The sequence below is a fragment of the Eubalaena glacialis genome, chromosome 15 (assembly GCF_028564815.1).
Source record: "Eubalaena glacialis isolate mEubGla1 chromosome 15, mEubGla1.1.hap2.+ XY, whole genome shotgun sequence".
NCBI classification, from domain to species: domain Eukaryota; kingdom Metazoa; phylum Chordata; class Mammalia; order Artiodactyla; family Balaenidae; genus Eubalaena; species Eubalaena glacialis.
The window spans coordinates 63,396,019-63,418,177 of NC_083730.1; the positions used below are offsets into that span (position 1 = coordinate 63,396,019).

General features: G+C 45.7%; 1 protein-coding gene across 2 annotated transcripts in view; it reads left to right on the forward strand.

Moving 5' to 3' along the window:
- RAB31 (RAB31, member RAS oncogene family) overlaps nucleotides 1–22,159 on the forward strand; it is a 109,596-nt gene that overhangs the window by 35,055 nt on the left and 52,382 nt on the right. The window contains exons 2-4 of one of the 2 annotated variants that reach the window (XM_061169800.1): nucleotides 4,673–4,752; nucleotides 8,986–9,067; nucleotides 18,523–19,750. In XM_061169800.1, the coding sequence (XP_061025783.1) occupies nucleotides 4,673–4,752; nucleotides 8,986–9,067; nucleotides 18,523–18,837 (477 nt within the window). In that variant the 3' untranslated portion in view covers nucleotides 18,838–19,750. Of the gene's footprint in view, nucleotides 1–4,672; nucleotides 4,753–8,985; nucleotides 9,068–18,522; nucleotides 19,751–22,159 lie in introns of those variants that run through there. The other variant, XM_061169798.1, reaches the window with a different exon arrangement.

Sequence of the window (22,159 nt, forward strand, 5' to 3'; positions counted from 1 at the left end):
TCGTTTGCAGTTTCCTTTCCATAAGAGGCATGTGGATTTATAATGTTATCAACAGTATACATTCCTTATTAGTTTCTCAACCTTACCGCCTGTAAAGATGTCTAGAGCGTCTATAGAGCAGTGCTTCGTGAGTTTGGAGTGGAGGGGCCGGGAGGAGTGGGTGGAGGGTCGGGAGAGGGCAGCTGTCTGTCCTGGGAACCCACCTTGATCGGGCCGTAGTGATTCTCTGCAGAGCTGGGTTGAAAAGGTTCCTGAAATAATGTGTCCTGAGTTGATCTGTGATGTCTTCCATTAGAGCAGGATCACGTAGTGGTGATACAGCTGCCTAGGATTTCCCGTTCTCTATTCTGAGAGGTGGGAACCCTACCTGCAGCCTGTTGCCCTAGTCCAGGAATGAATTAAGTGACACCTAGAGATTTATGTGGCAGCAGCTGAAAGTTTGTGGTTCGTGATTCCATAATTCCAGATTTACACGTGATTAATAATTGGGACCGTTCAAACAGCAGAGAGTGTCATGGCAGAGTATGTGATTGTTCGCAGAGAATTGTATTATTAGCCCCAAATAATAGCAATAACGTCTATGGGAGGAATATCAGAAGAGGGATCCATTTCCCAGGAAGTAGCAGGAACCGATAGCTTGGCCTCAAAACGGCTCTGGTATCAACCGTACAAGTTAGAATACAAAGAAATCCTGATTATCCCCCAGGGAGGATTGTACTAAATTTTATTCCTGCTTTGTGCAGTCAGAATTGGTTTTATTCTCGTGGAAGTGACCTAAATGTCCATCGACAGATGAATGGATAAAGAAGATGTGGTATATATCTACTATGGAATATTACTCAGCCATAAGAAGAATGAAATAATGCCGTTTGCAGCAACATGGATGGACCTAGAGATTATCATACTAAGTGAAGTAAACCAGTCAGAGAAAGACAAATACATGATGTCGCTTATATGTGGAATCTAAAAAAAAAAAAAAGATACAAATGAGCCTATTTATAAAACAGAAATAGAGCCACAGACATAGAGAACAAACTTATGGTTACCAAAAGGGAAAGGTGGGGAGGGATAAATTAGGAGTTTGGAATTAACATATACACACTGCTGTATATAAAATAGATAAACAACAAAGACCTACTGTACAGCACAGGGAACTGTACTCAATATTTTGTAAGAAACTATAAGGGAAAAGAATTTGAACAAGAATATACAGATATAGATGTGTGTGTATGTCTAACTGAATCACTGTGCTGTACACCTGAAACTAACATGCCGTTATAAATCAACTATACTTCAGTTTAAAAAAAAATTGGTTTTATTCTAATGCCTCCCCGGTAGTTGGCAATATGTCCCCCTTTCATTAAGGCAAAACCCAGCAGACGTATCTTTAGGACATGTGACTCTACTATGGAAGGTAACTCTGGAAACCAATAGTAAAAGCACTCCTTGTGGGTTCTAGAAATGGACTTTTTTTTAAGGAACTTTACATTTGGCAGGGCAGTTGATTTAACCTGATGAGAGCCTTTAAGGATTTCACCGGGACTCAGAAAATTAGGTTCTGACTCTGAGGCCTGCTGTGTGGCCTCAGCTTCCTCTTGTGCGGAACTAGAGGCTGCACAGGGCTGTGACAGTCTCATCTCAGGAAGCGAACGAGCTTCCTTCCATCGGTGTCAAGTCCACCGGACGTAACGGGGCCATGCAGAGCGATGAGCAGCCCGGGCCTCGGCCCTTCTCTTTCTCCTCTGCCTCCTTATCCACCCAGGATTTCCTGCTTCAGACCTTTGCCATTTCCTGTGGGATGGTCATGACTCAGGGCGTTTTCCTCCTGTGTGTGTGTGTCACGGTCTGAAGGAGGTCCTGCAGGAAAAGGAAGTCACCAAGCTGAGTGATTCATGAGAAGCGCCGGCATCCTGGCTGGCTCCCCTGCCATCCTGAAGCCGGGCCTTCCCCTCGTGGCTGGCGGGGGAACGGCAGGCACGGGAGGGCGAGGTCCCCAGGTCATCACAAAGCCATTGGCCCCGCAAGATGATTTAGGCCGTGCTTTGTAAGAATATTTTCCTTTCGGAGAGAAACTACAACTTTGCCTATCCTTTTGTCCTGTTATTTCCTTCCGGTCAATTGTATAAGAGAGAGATGTTGGGAGTTAAAATTGTAAAAAGAAAAGGAACACTGAGTGTATTTGGTGGAAGAATGAACTTCAATCTAAATTTGAGCAGGCTGGCTACTTTAACTATGCAGGACCAGGGGTATTTTAGCTTGAGTTACCCAGAGAAGATGATGAATAGAGATGAATAATTTGGAATTTTGGCTTTGGAATATTTCATCTCTAAGGGGATTTTAAGGGTTGGCCTTGCAGGACCCTTGGGCTGTTTGGAGGATTTGGAGCCAGTTTTGAGCTGAGCCCTTGGGTAGAGCAAATGGATGGACTCCAAAACATGCCCCCGGAGCAGAATCCTGACCCCAAGGATGCACATCGGGGCTGGAGCCCTGGAGCCCTGGAGCCAGCCCCTCCCTTAGAGGGCGAGCGCCCTGCTGCTGGGGGGGAAGCTGTCAAGGGACCGTCGTCGTCCCAGCTGGGAAGGAGGGCGGCCTGCGTGGCAGCCCAGTTCTTCCGTGTGCAGTGTCTCCGGGGCTGCGAGGACTGCAGGATGGCAAGGGTCTGCTCATCCACAGGGGCTTTAAGAGCAGCTGAGATGGGAAGGAGGGCCTTGTGGTTTGGGGGGAGTGAGGAATGTTAGTTGTAATCCCTCCCGAAGGTGCAGCTCAGAAATAGCAGCGGCGTTGATTTGGAGTCTGAGGAGCTGGTGTTTCCATTCTGTCCTCACCTCTCTGAACTCCGCACATCGATCCCCACACTGCAGAGAGACAGTGCTTGGTGCGGTTTCCCTGGGGCTCAGGACCAGCGCAGGCCGCGTGCACCGGGAGGTGACACCTTCTGGACACTGATTTTCTGATGAGGATCCTGAGCCCACAGCCCTCTTGCCCCAGGTTTGCTGGAATGGTCCCCTGAATGTAGGAACGAGAGGGCGTGCCCGTAATTCAGATGGGCAGTGGTGTTTCAAATCTCATTTCATATTTCAGTGTCTAGAGAAAAGCACCTTTTTCTGAGTTTCAGCGTTTTCTCCTTGATCTGTAGGCTTTTAACGTTATACTTTTAAGAGAAGTGTATCAGTATTTTTTTTTCCTTCTTGGGCTAAATGTGTCTCGTTTCCCTTTCACTATGCATCTCAAGTCTCCATGATGCCCTCAGAGCAGGGCGACAGGACTTTTCCGCGCGCCCTGCGGCTGCTCTCAAAGCACAGCTGCTGGCAGCTGGGGCAGTTGCTTTGTTCTCCTTCCCCTGCTTTCTGGGCAGTCTCTTGACTTCACCTTGTAACTCTTCCTTTGAAATTTCCACTTCTACCATCGTATTTTTAATTTCTGAGGGGTCCCTCTTAACTTTCTGAATGATCTTCTAAAATTGCATCCTGCTCTTTTTTTGTGGGTATAAATGTCTGGTATTTCTTAGCTGAGCCTGTCTTCTTAAAAGATTAAAATGCATCCCCAAAGCTCTGTTTGCACTGGGGGGCTTGTGGGCGGGTGCACACGTGGCCTGTAGTTGGGGGACGCCACATATCAGGGTCTGCAGGGTTTTCCTCTTCCCCAGAGGGGCACCCTTGCCTCTTCCATCTGGGGTCCCACAGGCCAGGGCAGTAGCCCCGGGGCCCCCTGAGCTGCGTGTGGAGTCCCGAGCCAGCCGGTGGCTGATACACAGTTCCTGAAGAGTCAGCCTCCTGGGTCCTTATGGAATGTTCCTCCTCTGGTTACGTGCCTGGGGGGCCCAGGGTGTGATTTTGTGCAGCTTTTCACCTGATTCTGGTTCCAGCGTTGCCCTCCAGCTCTTGATGCCTTCAGGGAATGTGGGTGTGGACTGACTTGCTCTCCTCCCTGCAGGCCCTTTGGCTCCAGTGACACCCCCTCCCCCAACACTGCTTCTCGCTGTCATCACTGGTCTGATGGTTGTCTCTTCTCCCATCTCTTTGACCTTGTGATTTTGTGTTTTGTATTCCTTGAACCATTTGACCAAGGGTTTTGGAAGGGACCGCAGAAAAACGCATGTGTCCTAGTTCCAGTGTGTAACTGGACCCCTATCCTAATCAGCTTTAAAGAATTATTTAACAGAGAAAGAGCTGAGATGCGACCTTCATATAATTGAGCAAAACTGGAGGTTCTTATGCAGCCATCAGATTCTAGAGAGAAAATGTTAGAAATGCAATAATTAGAATTCATTTTTACAGGGCGATACCTAGAAAAATAGATTACATCTTTTTAGAGTGCTAAAGTTTTGAACGAAATCAATTCTATTTCTAGCAAAACAATGTGATGCATTGCCATATGTCTTAGACCCCTCCAAAAATTTCCAAATTTCTGGAAATAAATGTACTGTGAACATGCCAGTTCTAGGTTAGTTATTGTATATAGATGGGACATGTTTCTTAAACTTATTTTTACCATACTTCTTTTCATTTTATGAAAGCAATACGATTTCATTGTTGAAAATGCTGGTATGAAATAGAGGAAAATATCCCCCTTCCCACCAACTGGAAGTAAGCTCCCGTGTCCTGGGTTCTGTTTAGACTCGGTCAGAATCGGCAGCCTTGATCTTCACGGCTGTGTTCTCTTCCTCTTCCAGGACACCGGTGTCGGGAAATCGAGCATCGTGTGTCGCTTTGTCCAGGATCACTTTGACCACAACATCAGCCCGACCATTGGGTGAGTTCTCGTCTTTTCTTCTAATTCACCTTTCCTCCTTTCTGAGCACTCAGAGAGGTCGTTCTGTGTCTGAGCCTTCACGTGGTTTTCTCCCAGCCAGTGAGAACCAATCCCAACTGTAAAGACCTGGACAGAAACTCAGGGACTTCTAGGCAGTGTGTCCGCTCTTACTGCCCCTGTCAATCCCCTCCATCCCCCCAACCAGCCTCTTCACACTGCAGCCTAAGGCCATTTCCTTGATCTCCAAGAGCGTCATTCTGCAAATCATGCTGGCTTTATTTCCAGATGGAAGTCGAGACTTGGGGCAAATCCCTGAGGGTTCTGCTTTGACTCCCATGCAGGGGAAACCGGAAACCGGGAACGCATCCACTCACAGCAGAGCTGTCTGCGCAGCCTGTGGGCAGATTGATTTTCCTCTCCTGGCTTAATCCAATGTCAGCATCTCCTTTCTAATGCTTGGGAGGGGAGGGGAGGATTGCTCACCCCAGACCCCAACCTTGGAACGTAGGAGCATTTTCCTGTTCCATTTTCCCCTTTCCTACGGATGCCTTTGCCAGATGCGCTTTTGCTGTGCTGTTTTGCAGGTGCCTGATATTTCACTGTCTTAGAACTTGGCCTGGCTTATTTTTCTCCCTGAAGACAGCATGCTCTCTGCAGAGAGCAAGGTTTGGTCTTCCTCAGCAGAGAAACAATGTGTGTATAAATTTTGGGAACTGGGTAGGATTGATGAGGACAGGGCGATGGTCTCCATCAGCCGTAAGTGGAGAAAATTTATGGCGGGGCACACAGCAAACTTCTGACTCACAGCAAGTGAGTCCTCTGGGAGTCCAGCTCCCTCCCACTGTGATCACTGCTGCTGGGGAAAGACCAAAGGCTGTGAAAGGGCAGCGTTTCAGCAGCGAAAGTTCATCCTTATCGTCCTGTGACTCATAAGAAACCCTGGCTGCTGTTCAGGCAGATTGTCGGCATCCTGAACAGACATGTGTGTGCACCTCCCTTTCTATTTCGACCTTTACAAGGAAACTGTGTTAACTTCTCTGCTAGATTTTGCTTCCCTCAGGGAACGAAGTCAGTTCAGCATTGCTCACCCCCATCGCTCGAGAAGGCAACTAGAGGGAAGAGAAGATGCCTGAGAGTCTGAAGTCGTAAGCTAGCAAGGAGGCTGAAAAAAAACCCCAAACAACCAAAAGAGCAATGGTTGTCAGTCTTCATTTCAAATAGTGATAGTCTTTCTCCTAGTGGCAGGAAATCAGGAACAGAGAGGGGTGTGTGCACGTGTGCATGCACGCGCGCGCGTGTGTGTGTAGTGCGTCTGCACATATAGGTTTATACGTACATATATATATGACACTCATTACTGCTGTGACTAGAGCTGTTCCTCACGGGCTTACTGTGTACCAAGGGGGGATTTCACAGCTATCATTTCCTCATTTGACCCTACAACAGCCCGTAGATCATGCAGAATAGATTTGGGACCTGTTTCACAGGTGAGCAAACTGAGGGACTTTGTGACCCCCATTCCACAGGCTGGCGGCGGGGCCTCTGCATTCTCTCCTGACTGTGTCATCAGATTCTTCTTTGACCAGGGTCAAGGCCGTCTCTCTGGTCTCAGATTTACCCCCCTTTTATCTGTAAAGTGAAGGGGTTGGCCTGGATTTTTTTTTTTTCCCAGTTAGTAAAGTCTAAGATTTTAAAGGCACAAACTTAGTTTTCTAAGCCTGAGAACTTTTTAAGGGCAGAGTTGCTGTATTATTCATCCCATTGCCTAGAATATATTGAAAAATGCATGAAAATCTGCTTACATCAAAGTAGAAATGAAAACAAAAATAAGTACCGAGACAAAATATTGATATAGCTGTCCACATAAAATTTAAAAAAGCGTTTTTGGAAAAAAATCCATAAACCAAGTTAAAGGGCAAAGATTTAACTGGAAAAATATTTTTTAAAATATACTGTTACAAAAAGTTGGTGTAAAATACTCAAAAAGTACATAAGAAAGGGATGAACATCCCAACTGAAAAGTGGGCAAAGGTCATGAACTAAAGATTCACAAAAGCAAAACAAGTGAACAGTAAACACAAAAATGATGTCCAGACTTATGATAACCATAACAAAAACAGGAATGAGATACCATTTTCTGTGTGTCATCCTGAAAGATTTGAAAGATTCTTGGTTGGGAAAAAGGTCATCTCATACGCTGCGGTGGGCATATAGGTTGGTACCACCCACCGTTTGGTGAACATAGCAACGTGGAGAATATATGCTTCTAAGAATTAAGTCCAAAGAATAGTTGTACAAGGACATGAAGATTTAGGTACAACGATATTCATGTAACTATTGTCATAATAGTGAAAAATAGGTGATGAAGATGAACTTACATCCATAACATGGTGTGTAATATGCAGTCCCTTTAGATAATGATGTTGATCTATATTCATAGAAATAGAAAGATGTCCACAATATATAAAGTGGAGGAAAAACAAAATTTATGTATCATCAATTTGGGGGTAAAAGTTGTGTAAAGATCATTTGGAAGGACATATACTAACTTATTTGCAGTGATTGTGGCTAGGTAGTGAAATTACAGTTGATTTTACTTTCCTGCCTTATTTTCATTTTTTGAATTTCTTTTTTTTGAAATACTTATATTGCTTTTATAATGAGAAAAGTAATAAAGATATTTTTATTTTTGGAATATATTTGCTCTGACCGGTAACCTGGGATGTATAGTTTAAGAACTCTTAAAGAAATGAAATGTCATGGGGCAGATGCGATATTGATCATATTAGGTCATATCACTTAGAAAAATACTTAGAATTTCCATTTAGTGCAATTGTATGTTGATAATTAGAAATATTAACCTTGGTGTGTGTGTCTGTTGTGAGAACAGTATGGGAATTGCAGGGCCGAATACCTTTCTCCCTGGGACTTCTGTAGTTTGCCTCTTAGTCTTGGGGAAAAGGAGTAGAAATTGAGGAAATATTACCGGGATGAGTGCTGAGTGGTTGGTTGCAGGGCTGGACTCTGCACTGGACCAGGAGGGCCTGCGGGGTCTATGAAAGTGAGAGACGTCCTGACACGTTTCCCCTGCAGACTCCGGTGTGCATCTCCTAAGGAGAACATGAGGAGGACACCATTATTGTACCTAGAAAGTTAGTTCCATTCAATGATACTATCTGACATATAGTCTAAATTTAAATTTCTCCAATTGTCCTCCAAATGTCTTTCGAAGCGCTTTTCCTCCTAATCCAGGGTCTCCAGGGTCCAATCAAGGCCCATACAGTGCATTTGTTTGTTTTGTCTCTTTCTCTTAATCTAGAACAATTCCCCTGCCTTTTGTTTTGTTTGCTTTTCATGACACTGACTTATTCCGAGCATTCAGGCTGTTGTCTGGTAGAATCTTCCCCATTCCAGATTTGCCCGATTGCTTCCTCATGATTAAATTCAGATTAAACATTTATGCCCGGAATGCTGCACAGGTGATGCGTGTACTAATCCCATCACATCAGGAGGCTCCTCATGTCTGGCTGTCACAGGATTGGAGAGGCTTGCTAGTTTTTAATGAATGGGAAGCTTTATCCGGTACAAGGATTTTTACATCTTTCATGAGCACAAAGAAAAAGCTTTAAGAGGAACTATACAAAAAAGAAAACAGCAAGTGTTTCATTATCTACTGAGAATTTCAAATCCTTCCTTTTTCTTGGAGAAAACAAATGTTTGTTAAGCTACCCATCTTTATTCCTGCACTTAGGCAAGCAGGCTGGGAATGAGATACAGTATTCTAATCGTTGCTACCAGTGCTGGATTCATAGAGCAGGGAGTATGCGCCACTGTTTGCACCTCTGCAGGGCCGACACTGTCAAATGCCCGAATACCAGCTGCTCTTTCACTCTTCATTGTGGTGATAATATGTTTTTAAAATCTAAGGTTTTATTTTCTTTCCTGATTTCAGGCATAATATCTTAGAACAATTGAAGATAAATGTTTTGGAAACAGTGTTTTGAATGCATTCTTTGCCTTCTCCCCCGCTAAAGCCCCCCGTTGGACTAACAGAAAATGCAGAATATTTTTTTTGGTGACAGGACCCCACAGCCCTTCTTTCCTCTCCGTGACCCCTGAGAGGAGAGCTTCTGGAGTCCAGCAGAGGCTCCGCCTTCACTTGTTGGAAACAGGAGTCTTCGTGAAGGTTGTAGGGGTGATCGGTAACGTGGAGATGTCGGTTTTCTTTTTCAGGGCATCTTTTATGACCAAAACAGTGCCTTGTGGAAATGAACTTCATAAGTTCCTCATCTGGGACACTGCTGGTCAGGAACGGGTAAGAACGTGCTGCTGCTGGCTTTCTAGGGAAAATCCTGGGGGGGAAAAATGCCAACGACCAACGCTTTCTTTTTTTTGGTAAGACTATTGGTTGCTAGTGATAGAAACCCAGCTTGAAATAATTTAAGCAAAAAAGGAAATGTACTCTTCAGCTATGAGAAAAAGAAGGGGGCAAAATCAGCTTAGGGTGGGGCTGAGTTCCATTCCTGCCAACGTGCTGTCCAGGGCATCCGTCTCTATTCAGTTTTCTTGGCTTGCTTACCTTTATTTTATTTATTTGTTTTTATTTTTTATTTATTTTATTTTTTAATTAAAAATTTTTTATTTTTGGCTGCATTGGGTCTTCATTGCTGCGTGCGGGCTTTCTCTAGTGGCGAGCAGGGTCTACTCTTCATTGTGGTGCGAGAGCTTCTCGTTGCAGCGGCTTCTCTTGCTGCAGAGCATGGGCTCTAGGTGCGCGGGCTTCAATAGTTGTGGCACGTGGGCTCAGTAGTTGTGGCTCACGGGCTCTAGAGCGCAGGCTCAGTAGTTGTGGTGCACGGACTTAGTTGCTCCGCGTCATATGGGATCTCCCCGGACCAGGGCTCGAACCCGTGTCCCCTGCATTGGCAGGCGGATTCTTAACCACTGTGCCACCAGGGAAGTCCTTGGCTTGCTTACCTTTAAATTGACTTCATTTTTAGGCTGACCCACCAGCTTCCCTTCCACGAGGGTGGCAAGGAGGCCTCATCAGCAGCCCCAGGAAGCAGGCACCTCTTCCCAGACCTGCCCCTGGGGTCCTCCTCCACCTGGTCTGAGTCATGTGCTCGGGGGCTGTGGCGCCGCTGCTGGTAGGGCCAGTCAGTACACTTACCCCTGGAGGTGAGGGCTACGCTCAGCTGCGCCTGAACCCTGCTGGCTGGGAGCCGGATGGGCTTTGTTCCCTGAGGAAAGTCTGGGTTCTCTTGCTCGGAAGCAGGGCAATGGACATTGGGTTACCAGAAACAGCAGATGACTGCTTTCTTATTCCTGATTCTTCTTCTTTGCTGAAGATATTTATGGAGAAGATTACTCAAGAACCTCACATCTTTAGATTTTAAACAGTGAGATAACAAACACCAGCAGACTGTCTAGAACAGAAAATGTGTGTAGTAAGTAGAGTGTATGTTATCAAAGTTGAGAGGGGTGGCCAGGAGAAGTGAACACAGCTGTAACCAATACTTTGTCTTCAACGAGAGCTTTCAGCCTGATCAAAACTTTCACCAGAGCTTGTAATCGTGGAGTGACAGGTTGAACTTCCTCTGATCTGGTTCCAGCTCAGACGTGTCACCTTCTCTGCCCACCCCGCCTAGAATGTCAGCACTTCCTCCCCGCCCTCCCCACCCCATTTTTCTCCATAGCCCTTACCAGCCTCTAATACACCACTGAATTCACTTATCGATTCTGTGGACCGTCTCCCTCTCAAAGAAAGAGAATCCAGGGTTCAGGATAATCCATCATTTTTCATCATCAGCTCCTAACAGATCAAGTGTGTGTTTATATAATTCTCATTTTCTATAAATCCACTCTTAAAATGAACATTCCAGCGTTTGTAGATTAAGGCGTTTCAGAGATTTCCTTTTCTTTAATTGGGACGAATCTTCTGTCCTACAAATGCTAACCTCATTAGAATGTCTTCTGTTTCTCTGCGGAATTGAGAGTGCAGATTTGCACATATGAAGCCGCTGCCTGGGGCCCCTCGTTCTCTCTGTGTCCTGAAGTGAGGGGGATGGATTCCAGGGGAAATGTCTTCTTAGGGACCTCTTCTGCATGTACTTGTGTGTTCTCTGTAGTGGATCTGCTAGTTTTTTGTTTTGGGAGTTTGAGGGGTTGTTATTTAAACTTAAGCAGTGAGATTTTCTTGCTCTCCTTTTTACTTTTGCCCATGAAATAGTTGCTTTTGCAGCTGCTTTTAATGAGTGTAATAAGTCAATTTTACATAGCACTGTGGCTTCTACCGCCGGCTGCCGTGTCCTGAAGGCTTGCTGTGCTCCAGCCCTGTGCTGAGTGCCTTCTGTGCACCAATGCATTTAGCCTGCTCACAGCACTCTGAGCTGGGGACTGTCTTTATCTCCATTTACAGGGGAGGTCACCCAGGCACAGAGAGGTTAAGTAACTTGCTCAAGATCACACAGCTAATAAGGTATAAAGCTGAAATTTGAATCCAGCCGTCTGGGTCCTGTGCTTTATAGTTCTGTTATGATAGAAAAATCACACAAAACCATACAGTTGAAAGTAAAATTATCCAAAATCCCAACCCCCAGATATTTCCACTGTTGACATTAGGTGACCATCCTTCAGATAGCTCACTGTGTGTGCTGATAATTTCATATCAATGGGATCATGAGTCTTTATAATCTGCCGTTTTCACTTGATAATAGTGTCCTTAAAGGGAGATTTCTGTATAATCTAAACAGGACATTTGACATTTACTTACTTATTCCAATAAAATATTCAAGGGGTCGATTGCTTTTGATGAAATTTGGCTCTAAAGTGACTATTTTAGTTTGGAGTCTGGCCCACTTAGCATCTCAAAGCAACATAGCAATAACATTTTTTTCATATGACTATTTTTAATTCTTCTAATTGCTTTTCTAAAATTTGACTCTTAGAAGTTATAGACACCTGTGACTATATTACTGTGCCTATAATTTTAAAAGTGTTAGCCTTGTAAGTGCAAGGCACAACTCCGTACTAGTGATTCTCTTTATACTTCAGGGAAGAGGGATGGGGTTTGGGTGGTAACTTCAGGTGAATCCAGTTTGTGGAGAGCAAGTGAGCCGTATCCACCCAGCCTCGTGGTTGTCCGATCCCTCTGACCCTCGAAGGGCTGGTGTGTGACTCCCGGCTGACCTTGTCTGTGGTCCCCCTGTGCGGTCCCCCGTCTCTCCAGGATGGCAGTCTTTCAGCCGTTTTGGCAGCTCGTTGCGGGACTTAATCGTGCTCGTAATGACGTGGCCTCATGTTTGAGCTAAAAATAAATTCCCTGCTGTTGCTGGTGCGGAGTGCTGTTGGTTCTCTCATTAATTGTTGGAGTCCAGTGCGTTTTATTTTCCCTCCTTATCTTCGTAGAAATCTGCTGCTGTTCTCCTTAGTTTTCACAATGCTAAACAAAGCCAATCTCTTTGGGTTTATGAGCTGACAATATCAAGACAGATTTCTGTGTCCTCGAGGAAGGAGACTGCTGAGTGCAGTGCTTTGCATATGTTAATTCCTCAAAATTAGACCAAGTCTGTGTCTGCCTGGCACACACGGCACTTCCGTCGATGCGCTACTTACTGCCGGTACTAATCCTGCATTATACGTGTGGCACAGATTTGTACTCTTGAAAGTTTATTTTTCCCTCTGGGCACTGAAGATGTAAAAGGGTCCTGGTTCTCCTGTCCTTGTATAAGCGTGCATTCATTCTTTTTTTGTTTTAAATTTTATTGAAGTATAGTTGATTTACAGTGTTGTGTTGATTTCTGCTGTATAGCAAAGTGACTCACTTATACATATATATATTCTTTTCCATTACGGTTTATCACAGGATATTGAATATAGTTCCCTGTGCTGTACAGTAGGACCTTGTTGTTTATCCATCCTGTATATAATAGTTTGCCTCTGCTAATCCCAAACTCCCAGTCCTTCCCTGCCCACCCCCCATTGGCAACCACAAGTCTGTTTTCTCTGTCTGTGTGTTTCTGTTTCATAGATATGTTCATTTGTGTCGTACTTTAGATTTCACATATAAGTGATATCATATGGTATTTGTCTTTCTCTTTCTGACTTCATTTAGTATGATAATCTCTAGGTCCATCCATGTTGCTGCAAATGGCATTATTTCATTCTTTTTGTGGCTGAGTAGTATTCCATTGTGTATGTGTACCACATCTTCTTTATCCATTCCTCTGTTGATGGACATTTAGGTTGTTTCCATGTCTTGGCTATTGGGAATAGTGCTGCTATGAACATAGGGGTGCATGTATCTTTTCAAACTAGAGTTTTGTCTGAGTGTAAGAGTGCATTCTTTCTTGATATGTTGTCTTAATTTTGCTTTTAGTTCAGCCATATATGATGGGCATCCTCCAGTTCTTTCAACGGCAAATGGTAATCCACCGAGTGCCTCTGTAAGAAAAATGGTTTAAAAAAAATGTAACCATTTCCAATTGATTGTTGAATCCAATTTGTTAAAAGCTTACCATTTTTGAGACTTGTGCATGTACTTTGCTGCTCCCCAGAGGGGTGTTGCGAGGGAAGAGTGCCCGTGTTGGAGCTCGGTTGGGGCTTTTGGGGTTTCCATCCTGCCCTGTTCGCATGGGTGCTGGTTTCTGCTTCATGCTGATCTGTGAGGAGGAGCAGTGGTAGGTGAGCAAAGCCCCTAGAAGGATGCACTCAGGAACTGCAGCTCAGAGAGAACCCCGGGAAGAGAAAGGAATTTATCTGCCCAGGTCTGTCCTCCCATCGTCAGAATTTGTGAGGGGAGATGAGACTTCTGTCCCACGGTATCAACACGTCATTCCTTCCCTCTGAGTTTCCTTTGATTTCCTCCTTTGTTTTTTCACTTAAACTGGGGACCAGCATATCCTCATTGCTATTAAATATCACAATGTGAGATGCAACCTTCACTTTCTAGATGTGTGCTTCCAGATCCTTCTGTGCCTGCTTTAAAACACAATCACAATCTATAGAATAACGCCATTGAAAATGTCAGTATCTTGGAAAAATGTCAGGCTTCCTTCTTTTGGCCTGATCCATCAGAGCAGCATTATTTTAAGAATCTAACCTGGAAAAATATTAGCATCATCTTATTCTTTTTTTTTAAAATTAATTAATTAAATTTATTTTTGGCTGCGTTGGGTCTTTGTTGCTGCGCGCGGGCTTTCTCTAGTTGCGGCGAGCAGGGTCTGCTCTTCTTTGCGGTGCACGGGCTTCTCATTGCAGTGGCTTCTCCTGTTGCGGAGCATGGGCTCTAGGGCGCGCAGCCTTCAGTAGTTGTGGCACGCGGGCTTCAGTAGTCGTGGCTCGCGGGCTCTAGAGCGCAGGCTCAGTAGTTGTGGCGCACAGGCTTAGTCCCAACGCGGCATGTGGGATCTTCCCAGACCAGGGCTCGAACCCGTGTCCCCTGCATTGGCAGGCGGATTCTTAACCACTGCGCCACCAGGGAAGCCCTCATCTTATTCTTTTGTTTCATTTGGTTAGAGTCAGTGTTATAGCTGTCTGTCTTTCCTAGTGGACTGCCTAAGTCGTAACGGTTGCATTTGTGTAATTTTGGTTTCAAATGAACCACAGTCACAAACTCCACAAAGGCGAGTTGATGGTTCTGTTATTAGCATAAAAACTCTCCAGTCCTCTGCAAACATCTGAAGTTGGATAGATTGGCTTCTGAAATCAAGCTCATTGTTTTATGCTTTTTAAGGATGAAACTGAAGAACACACATACAGACTAAAAAATAGCCTCCCCTCAAATCCCCCAGCCCTCGGCTAATTTCAGTCTCTAGATTTTCCTAATCTGGACATTTCATATAAATGGACTCATGCAGTCTGTGGGTTTTCTGACTGTCTTCTTTCACTGAGCATAATGTCATCAAGGTTCATCTGTGTTGTAGCTGGGTCAGTACTTCCTCCTTACGGCTGATTTATGTTCCATCGTATGGATTACTACATTTTGTTTATCCATCCATCCGTCGATGGACGTTTGGGTTGTTTACACTTTTTGGCTTTTATGAGTAATGATGCTGTGAACATTCTTGTACAAGTTTTTGTGCAGATGCATTTAAAAAAATCTCTTGGGTATATATGTAGGGGTGAAATTGGTTGTGACTCTTTTTTTTTTTTTTTTTTTTGGCTGTGTTGGGTCTTCGTTTCTGTGCGAGGGCTTTCTCTAGTTGCGGCGAGCGGGGGCCACTCTTCATCGCGGTGCGCGGGTCTCTCACTATCGCGGCCTCTCTTGTTGCGGAGCACAGGCTCCAGACGCGCAGGCTGAGTAGTTGTGGCTCACGGGCCCAGTTGCTCCGCGGCATGTGGGATCCTCCCAGACCAGGGCTCGAACCCGTGTCCCCTGCATTGGCAGGCAGATTCTCAACCACTGCACCACCAGGGAAGCCCCGGTCGTGGCTCTTAAGTTTAACATTCGGAGGACCTGCCAAGCTGCTTTCCAAAGTGGTTGCAGCACGCTGGTGACTCTAAGTTTAGCATTTTGAGGACCTGCCAAGCTGTTTTCCAAAGTGGTTGCACCATTTTATATTCCTACCAGCAATGCATGAGGTTCCAATTTCTCCACATTTTCGCTAACACTTGTCTTTGCCTAACTCAGGGTCACTGGATTTACTCCTGTACGTTCGTCTGAGAGTTTTATAGTTTTAGTTCTTACATTTAGCTCTCTGATCATTTGTTGTTACTTTTTGTGTATCTCGGTAAGAAAGGAATTCAGCTTCATTCTTTGTATGTCAGTATCATACGCACAATTGAAAAGACTATTCTTTGCCCAATTAGTTGTCTTGGCACCTTTGTTGAAGATCAATTGGCCACACGTGTGAGGGTTTAATTCCTGACTCTCGGTCCTATTCCTTTGATCTAAAATTTTCCTGTAGGTTTGTAGTAAGCTTTGAAATTGGGAAGTATGAGTCCTCCAACTTTGTTTTTCTTTTTCAAGGTTCTTTTGGCTCTTCTGGGTCCCTTGCATTTCCACATGAATTTTAGGATCAGCTTGTAAATGTTTATCAAAAAAACTCCAGTTAGGAATTTGATAGGGATTGTATTGAATCCATGGTGAGTTTGAGGTTACCTACTCCTTAAACCTTTAAATTATAAGTGATAAGTGAGTTTCACACTGTCTTTCATCTTTTTGGAGATTACTCGTGATTTGGAAGTGCAGTCTTGACTTCAGAGTAGTACCTAAAGAAAAAAAGTTGAATAAAGTATTAAATCTTTTAAATGTTTAAATGTGGTCCCTGTAGTAAATTCATATAGTACCATAAACAAGGTTATATTTGTGAAGTTATCACTTACAATGTACCAAACCATTATTAGACTTGAAATTTATGGTATTTGACTAAATATATTTTTTAAAAGAAGGAATCATTTGTCAAAGTCGCATTATTTCCAGCTGATTTAGTTTTATTTCAGCAATATTATCTAACCCAAGACCAGACTTTATGACTTAATACATACTGCTAATGATAAAGTGATAATATTCTGAAACCCATTGATTCAAAAGGCTTATGGTCACTTTCCTAGTGAGTACACAGACTTTTTTTTTCCCCCAGTTGTGAGAGATTTAAAAGATTCCAGAAAATATATACTAAAGAGCTATATTGGCACCGCCCGGGTTTGTTTAATCTTTACTTATTCCTTCTGTCGGGAGTTTTCCTTGAGCCCCGGGTGCCTGAAGAAGGAAAAGTCACTGAGGCCCCAGGAGCTGACGGCTTCATGGATGCAGTTGTGAAAACTTGGGTGCCCGGGCTGGTTAGCGGTACTGCGTGTTCCCCTACTTTGGCTGAATTCTGCCAGCACCTACCAGTCGTCTCCCATCATTTGGAAACTTAGGTGATTGGAGATCGGGTGCTGGGATGCAGCTGAGAATGCCGTGGCCTCACTGCTAGGTCTGAATGGGTCCTTGAGAAGGAAAAGAGAACTGAAGACAGCAAGTATCTGAGGTCAAGTTCAGGCTCTTTTACAAACATCAAAAGAAACTTGTCTGCTCTCTTTCCTTCTTTCTCAGGGCCCTGGAGTCCATGGTCAGGAAAGTGGTTCCCTATTCATAGGCTGCAGCTAAAGTCAGAGGAAATTTTGACCTTCAGGAATCCTTGAAGAAAGAGGCCTCTTACAGGCTCCAAATGAGCTGCTCTTTTTTCCTCCCCCGCTCGCGTTGCAGCCCCTGGAAAGAGAGGCCCGGCTCCCAGCGCGGAGCACACACTTGGAGCACTGCTTGGGGGGGGCTCCACCCTGGGGCGCCTCCTCACAAACTTCCATGGGGGTCTCCCTTCGATGGGAGGAGGTAGAGTACATGCACCCCCCTCCCCCAGAGAACAATGCTGTCACAGTGTGAATCGAGGTCCAAATAAGGGAACTACCCCCTCGCTCCATCGCCCACCAAGAGCGCTCCCAGAAAGGAACACTGGATGAAGGTTTTATGGGAAGAAGACAGCTTAGAAACCTGCAGATATGCTGTGTGCTATTAAAATGAGATCAACAGCTGTCGATGGGGCCGGGTCACAGCGGCTCCCCTTATTTATTTTTATTTTTATTTTTTAAAACTTTTATTGGAGTAGAGTTGATTTAAAATGTTGTGTTAGTTTCTATTGTACAGCAAAGTGAATGAGTTATACATATACGTATATCCACTCTTTTTAGATTCTTTTCCCATATAGGCCATTACAAAGCATTGAGTAGAGTTCCCTGTGCTATACAGTAGGTTCTCATTAGTTATCTATTGTATATATGGTAGTGTTTATATGTCAATCCCAATCTTCCAATTTGTCCCTCCCCTCCCCTTTCCCTCCCAGGTAACCATAAGTTTGTTTTCTACATCTGTGACTCTATTTATGTTTTGTAAATAAGATCGTTTGTACCATTTTTTTTAGTGTCCACATACAAGGACTATCATGTGATACCTGTCTTTGTCTGACTTACTTCACTCTGTATGACAGTCTCTAGGTCCATCCACATTGCTGCACATGACATTATTTCGTTCTTTTTTAGCGGCTCCTCTTAGAAGAAGCCCCAGGAGTCTCCTTCAGTTATAAGTGGTACAGCCCAAGAGGGGCAGTTATCTGGCGGCAGAAACTACAGGAAAAAAGCGTGACAGTGGTGTGCGAGAAGGGACAGAGCTAGTTGCTCATAGACCTGGTCCCCAGGGTTGTTCAGTGTGTGGATGTTGGTGTCATTTAGGAAAATAGGACTTTAGGTGCAGAATTGCCCTCCTGTGTGTCAGAGATGCTGCTGACAGGAGAGCAAGAGGAAGGACACGTCCATGTACTAAAATAATAAATCCTTCGGGAAACACTGTAAACGTCTCTGCCCTCGGCCAGTGGGATGGGACACTGGAAGTGGGGGAGGGGATGGGGAGTGGGGATCCAGGAGCTGGGGGGGCGGGAATCTCAGCCCTGAGCTGGTCTGAAAGGGACCCAGCCCCTTGCCCTCTGCATCCTCCCCATCACGACAGACCCCACTATCTTCCTTTGTTCCCCAGAGGGCATCTCCCCGTCCTGTGGAGGGACGTGGCTCCTCTAGATGAAGATGCTTCGATAGTTGGGCTTTTACCGTGTGTATCTAGTCTGGGACGTGACACCCTAAGTGGCTTCTAATTGTGAGGCATGGTCTGTGCCGCTTGGGTTGAGGCCATTTTCCCTCTGTGACTCTCAAGCAACCTGGGGCAGAGAGCAGGTCGTGTCTACACGGGGACAGAGGAGTGTCCTCTGAGAGGGACCTCACCATGTGTGCCTTTATTTCCAGAGCAGCCCCTCTGAAGGCGGCGCCTCCACCCTCCACTCCAAGGAAAATGTGCGCTTTGAAGGACAGGGATTTGTCTGTCTTCTTCACCTTCTCTGTTTCCTGTGGCTTCAAAACAACACGGGCTCACGCTCTCACGGGTCTGGGCAGGTTCCTTCGCAGAGACTCTGGGAAGAATCCGTTTCCTGGCCTTTTACAGAGTCCGCCCACAGTCTTTGGTTTGTGGCTTCTTCGTCCACCTTCAAAGCCAGCAGCAGAGCATCTTCAAGTTTCTCTGACTCTCCTGCCTCCCTCTTCCATGTGAGAGGACCCTTGTGATGACACTGGGCCCACCTGGTAACCCAGGGTAATTGTCCATCCCAGGATCAGCTGGCCAGGAACCCAATGCCCGTCGCTGTGCACTGTAACATCACCATAGGTCCAGGGATTAGGTGGAAACCTTTGGGGGCTGTTATCCTACCTACCAACCCTGAGTCTCCATGGCTTAGAATGGTCCCTGTCACGTGTCAGGTGTCCAGGTGATAGCTGATGAATGAATGAGTAAAGTTAGTGCCAGCCCGTATCTTCATCTGTGTAAGCAATGCTTCATTTCAGAGAATCAGCTGACTAGTGGAAAAAGCATGGAATTTGGGGTCAGAAGACCTGTGTTCAAGGTCTTTTAAGAGCTATGTGTCTGTGGGCAATTTACATAATCATCCGGAGCCTCAGTTTTCTCATCTGTAAAATGGGAACACCCCACCCCCCCCCCCCACCCCATCCCCCTGTCTAGCCTGCCTGCACAGGGTTATTGGCTCATCCTGTGGGTTCAGTCTCTGAATGTTTGTTGAGTTCCTGCTGCTGCCCAGATAGGGGGTCACTGAAGGTTCTCGGAGGAGGAGGTGGCAGCTGAGAAATGTGTGAATGAAGGAGGGGGCGAGCCATGTGGGTGTGGGTGGAGGAGGGTCCCAGCTGGGGGAAAAACCTGGGACTCCTTGTGGCTGCAGGTTCAGGCCTGGTGCCCCAGCAATGAGGGCCTTAGACACCACAGTCCAGGGGGTGGATTTTATGCTAAGTTAGACGGATGTTAAACAGGAAGGTGACACAATTTGACTTATATTTGAAGAAAAATCCTTCTGCTTTACAGTTAACAAGATATGATGTCAAGTGTTTGCTGCATTGGACTCCAGTGGTGGGGATGGGCTGAGCAGTGAGGGGGAGCGGATATTAGGGGCCGCGGGTCAGGGGTGCTGAGTCTGGGGGATAAGAGCACCGACGTGCGTTATACTCTGCTCTCTTCTTGTGTGTGTGTTTGAAAATTTCCACAATAAAAAGTTAAAAATAGATTCGACAGTGTGTGTAAACAAATATCACAACCCAGCAGTAAAAGACAGCATCCCCCAGCCCCCGCTGTGCAGCCTGCGTGGAGGCCACGGCAACATCTAAATGCACTGATGGAAGCTTTGGGACAGTGGGTCACGGGAGGATGACTTGGGCTCAGGAAGGCGATGCACGGGGCGGGGGGGAGGTTTCCTCGTGGCTGCATCGAGGGCCAGCTTTGCTGGCACCGGGGTGGCTGGCGCCTAGGAGTGCGGGGTCGCCAGCTCGGGTACCATCCCGGGTGATGCTCTGTGGTCCCACTCTGCGGGGGACTCGCCTCCACGATGGGACATTGACGCTCAGAGGGCTGAGGACGCAGAGCCTGGAGGAGAGAGAGGGAGACGTGACCCCATCACCGCTTTTCCTCCGATGATTTAGGGGCAAGTGGGGCACACGTGGTTCTGCACTTATAGGGCCCCTCCCCCACCCCACCCCGCGCCAGCCGACTGGACTGAGAGCTGAGGGTCCCCGTGGTTGGGTTTTTCATGGGTGGGAGAAACGTGAATTGCTACAGCACTTCGAAACCTTGACTTCTGTCTTACACATTATTCTAGGGATCAGAATAGGCCAGCTCGTGACCTTGTCTTTCAAAACACACTGATCCTCTTCCCCTTACTCCCACGCCGACACCGTTTTTGTGGAAAGACATTTGGATTTGGTCATATCATTTTCTGCTACAGAAGGTTTGCACGCACCTTGTCAGGTGACCCTAAACCCCAGCTTCCTCCTGGGACTTTTGCTTTAACCCTTTGATCTCCGAATGCAGAGGAAGCCCTTTGACATTAACTGGCGCATTAAAAGAAAAAAGAAAGCAGAGGGGGAAAAAAATCCCCTCTCATTGCAAAAGTAGTGTATCCTGTTAAAAAATTTTTAAAAATAATTAGGAAATATGAAAACAAGTGATGGTTTGCCTATAATGGCATTATTCAGAAATAACCATTTTAATAGGCTTTTCTATTAAACTACGTATTATTGGATTTTAGGACATCTGAGTAGGCATATTAAATAGGCCTCTGCTTTTCTGTGGAGAGAGAGGGTCTGTGTAAAACTTAGAAACGCTCTTCTGAATGACACAGAAAGTACATTCAGTAGTGATTTTTCCATTCAACTTTTGCCAGCTGAGAATGTCGGAATGTCAGGAATTTTCCTCTACCACTTCCCTCTTTGTTTGAATCCTGAGGGACCTCGGGATGTGTTTTGGCTTCTGCCCTTGAGTGTGCACGGCCCTGGTGTTCTGGGGGAGGGTGAGAATTTCTGCTCGAGCGCTGGCCCCCGAGACAGACCAGCACCGGCTCCCAGGCTGCGTGGAAGCATCTCACCAGGGACAGAGCGTTCTCTGAAAATCCTGAAACAACCAATCCCTGAAGTTCCAGGACCCGATGCCAGAGCCCCCTGGCTTGGGTGACTCATCTGGGGAGAGAGAGCCCAGCTGGGGCCTGTCCTTGTTTGGAAATTTCATGTATTTTCCACCACTGCTCACCCTTGATGTGCAGAATTTTGCTGCTATGGAATTTATGACACCACCAACCTGCGTGTAAGGGATTTTGCCTGAAGCAGACTGGGTGGTCTAAAGGATTAGGTTTCCTGGAATTACACTTTCTGCCTGTGTACTGAGTGTGTGTGTGTGTGTGTGTGTGTGTGTGTTTGTGTGTAGGCACACAAAGGATGCTGTGGGATGGGAAGAAGGGAGCTTTGTTTTGCAGGTAAGGCAAGAGCAGGGCAGGGGAAGGAGGTTCCATGCAGAGCCTGTCTCACCTTGAACCGTGAGTGTCCTCACAGAGCTGGGAAAACCTGAGCTCCACCACCGCCACCCCCAAACCGGTACAGAGCCAGACGCGGGTCAACACCCTGTCTTGGGTCTTCATCCTGTGCCCCTAAGGTGGGTTCTCAGGACACTCACTAGGTCCCTAGATGTTAATAAATATTACTTGAAAAATGGTAAAAAGTAAATTAAAAATTCTGAGTTAAAAGGAAAATAAATAGGTTCCTTTACTACAGAAATTTTCAGAGCCTTTCATGTACTAATAAAACTCCGTAAACCTCCAGGGGAACATTGTAATATGTAGAGTTTCTCAAACTTACATGACCAAGAAACTTTTTTCCAAAAAGTACTTCAAGGGCACAGGGTTCTGCAGAAAACCCTTCTTTGGGAAATACTAAGCCATCTTGCCTCACGTGCCATTTCATATTTTTCAGAAACTTGAGTTTAATTGCTGCCCGGTATTCCATCATACGGATAAGCCAAAGTTACGTTTCCAGTCCCCGATGGTTAGACATTGAGGTT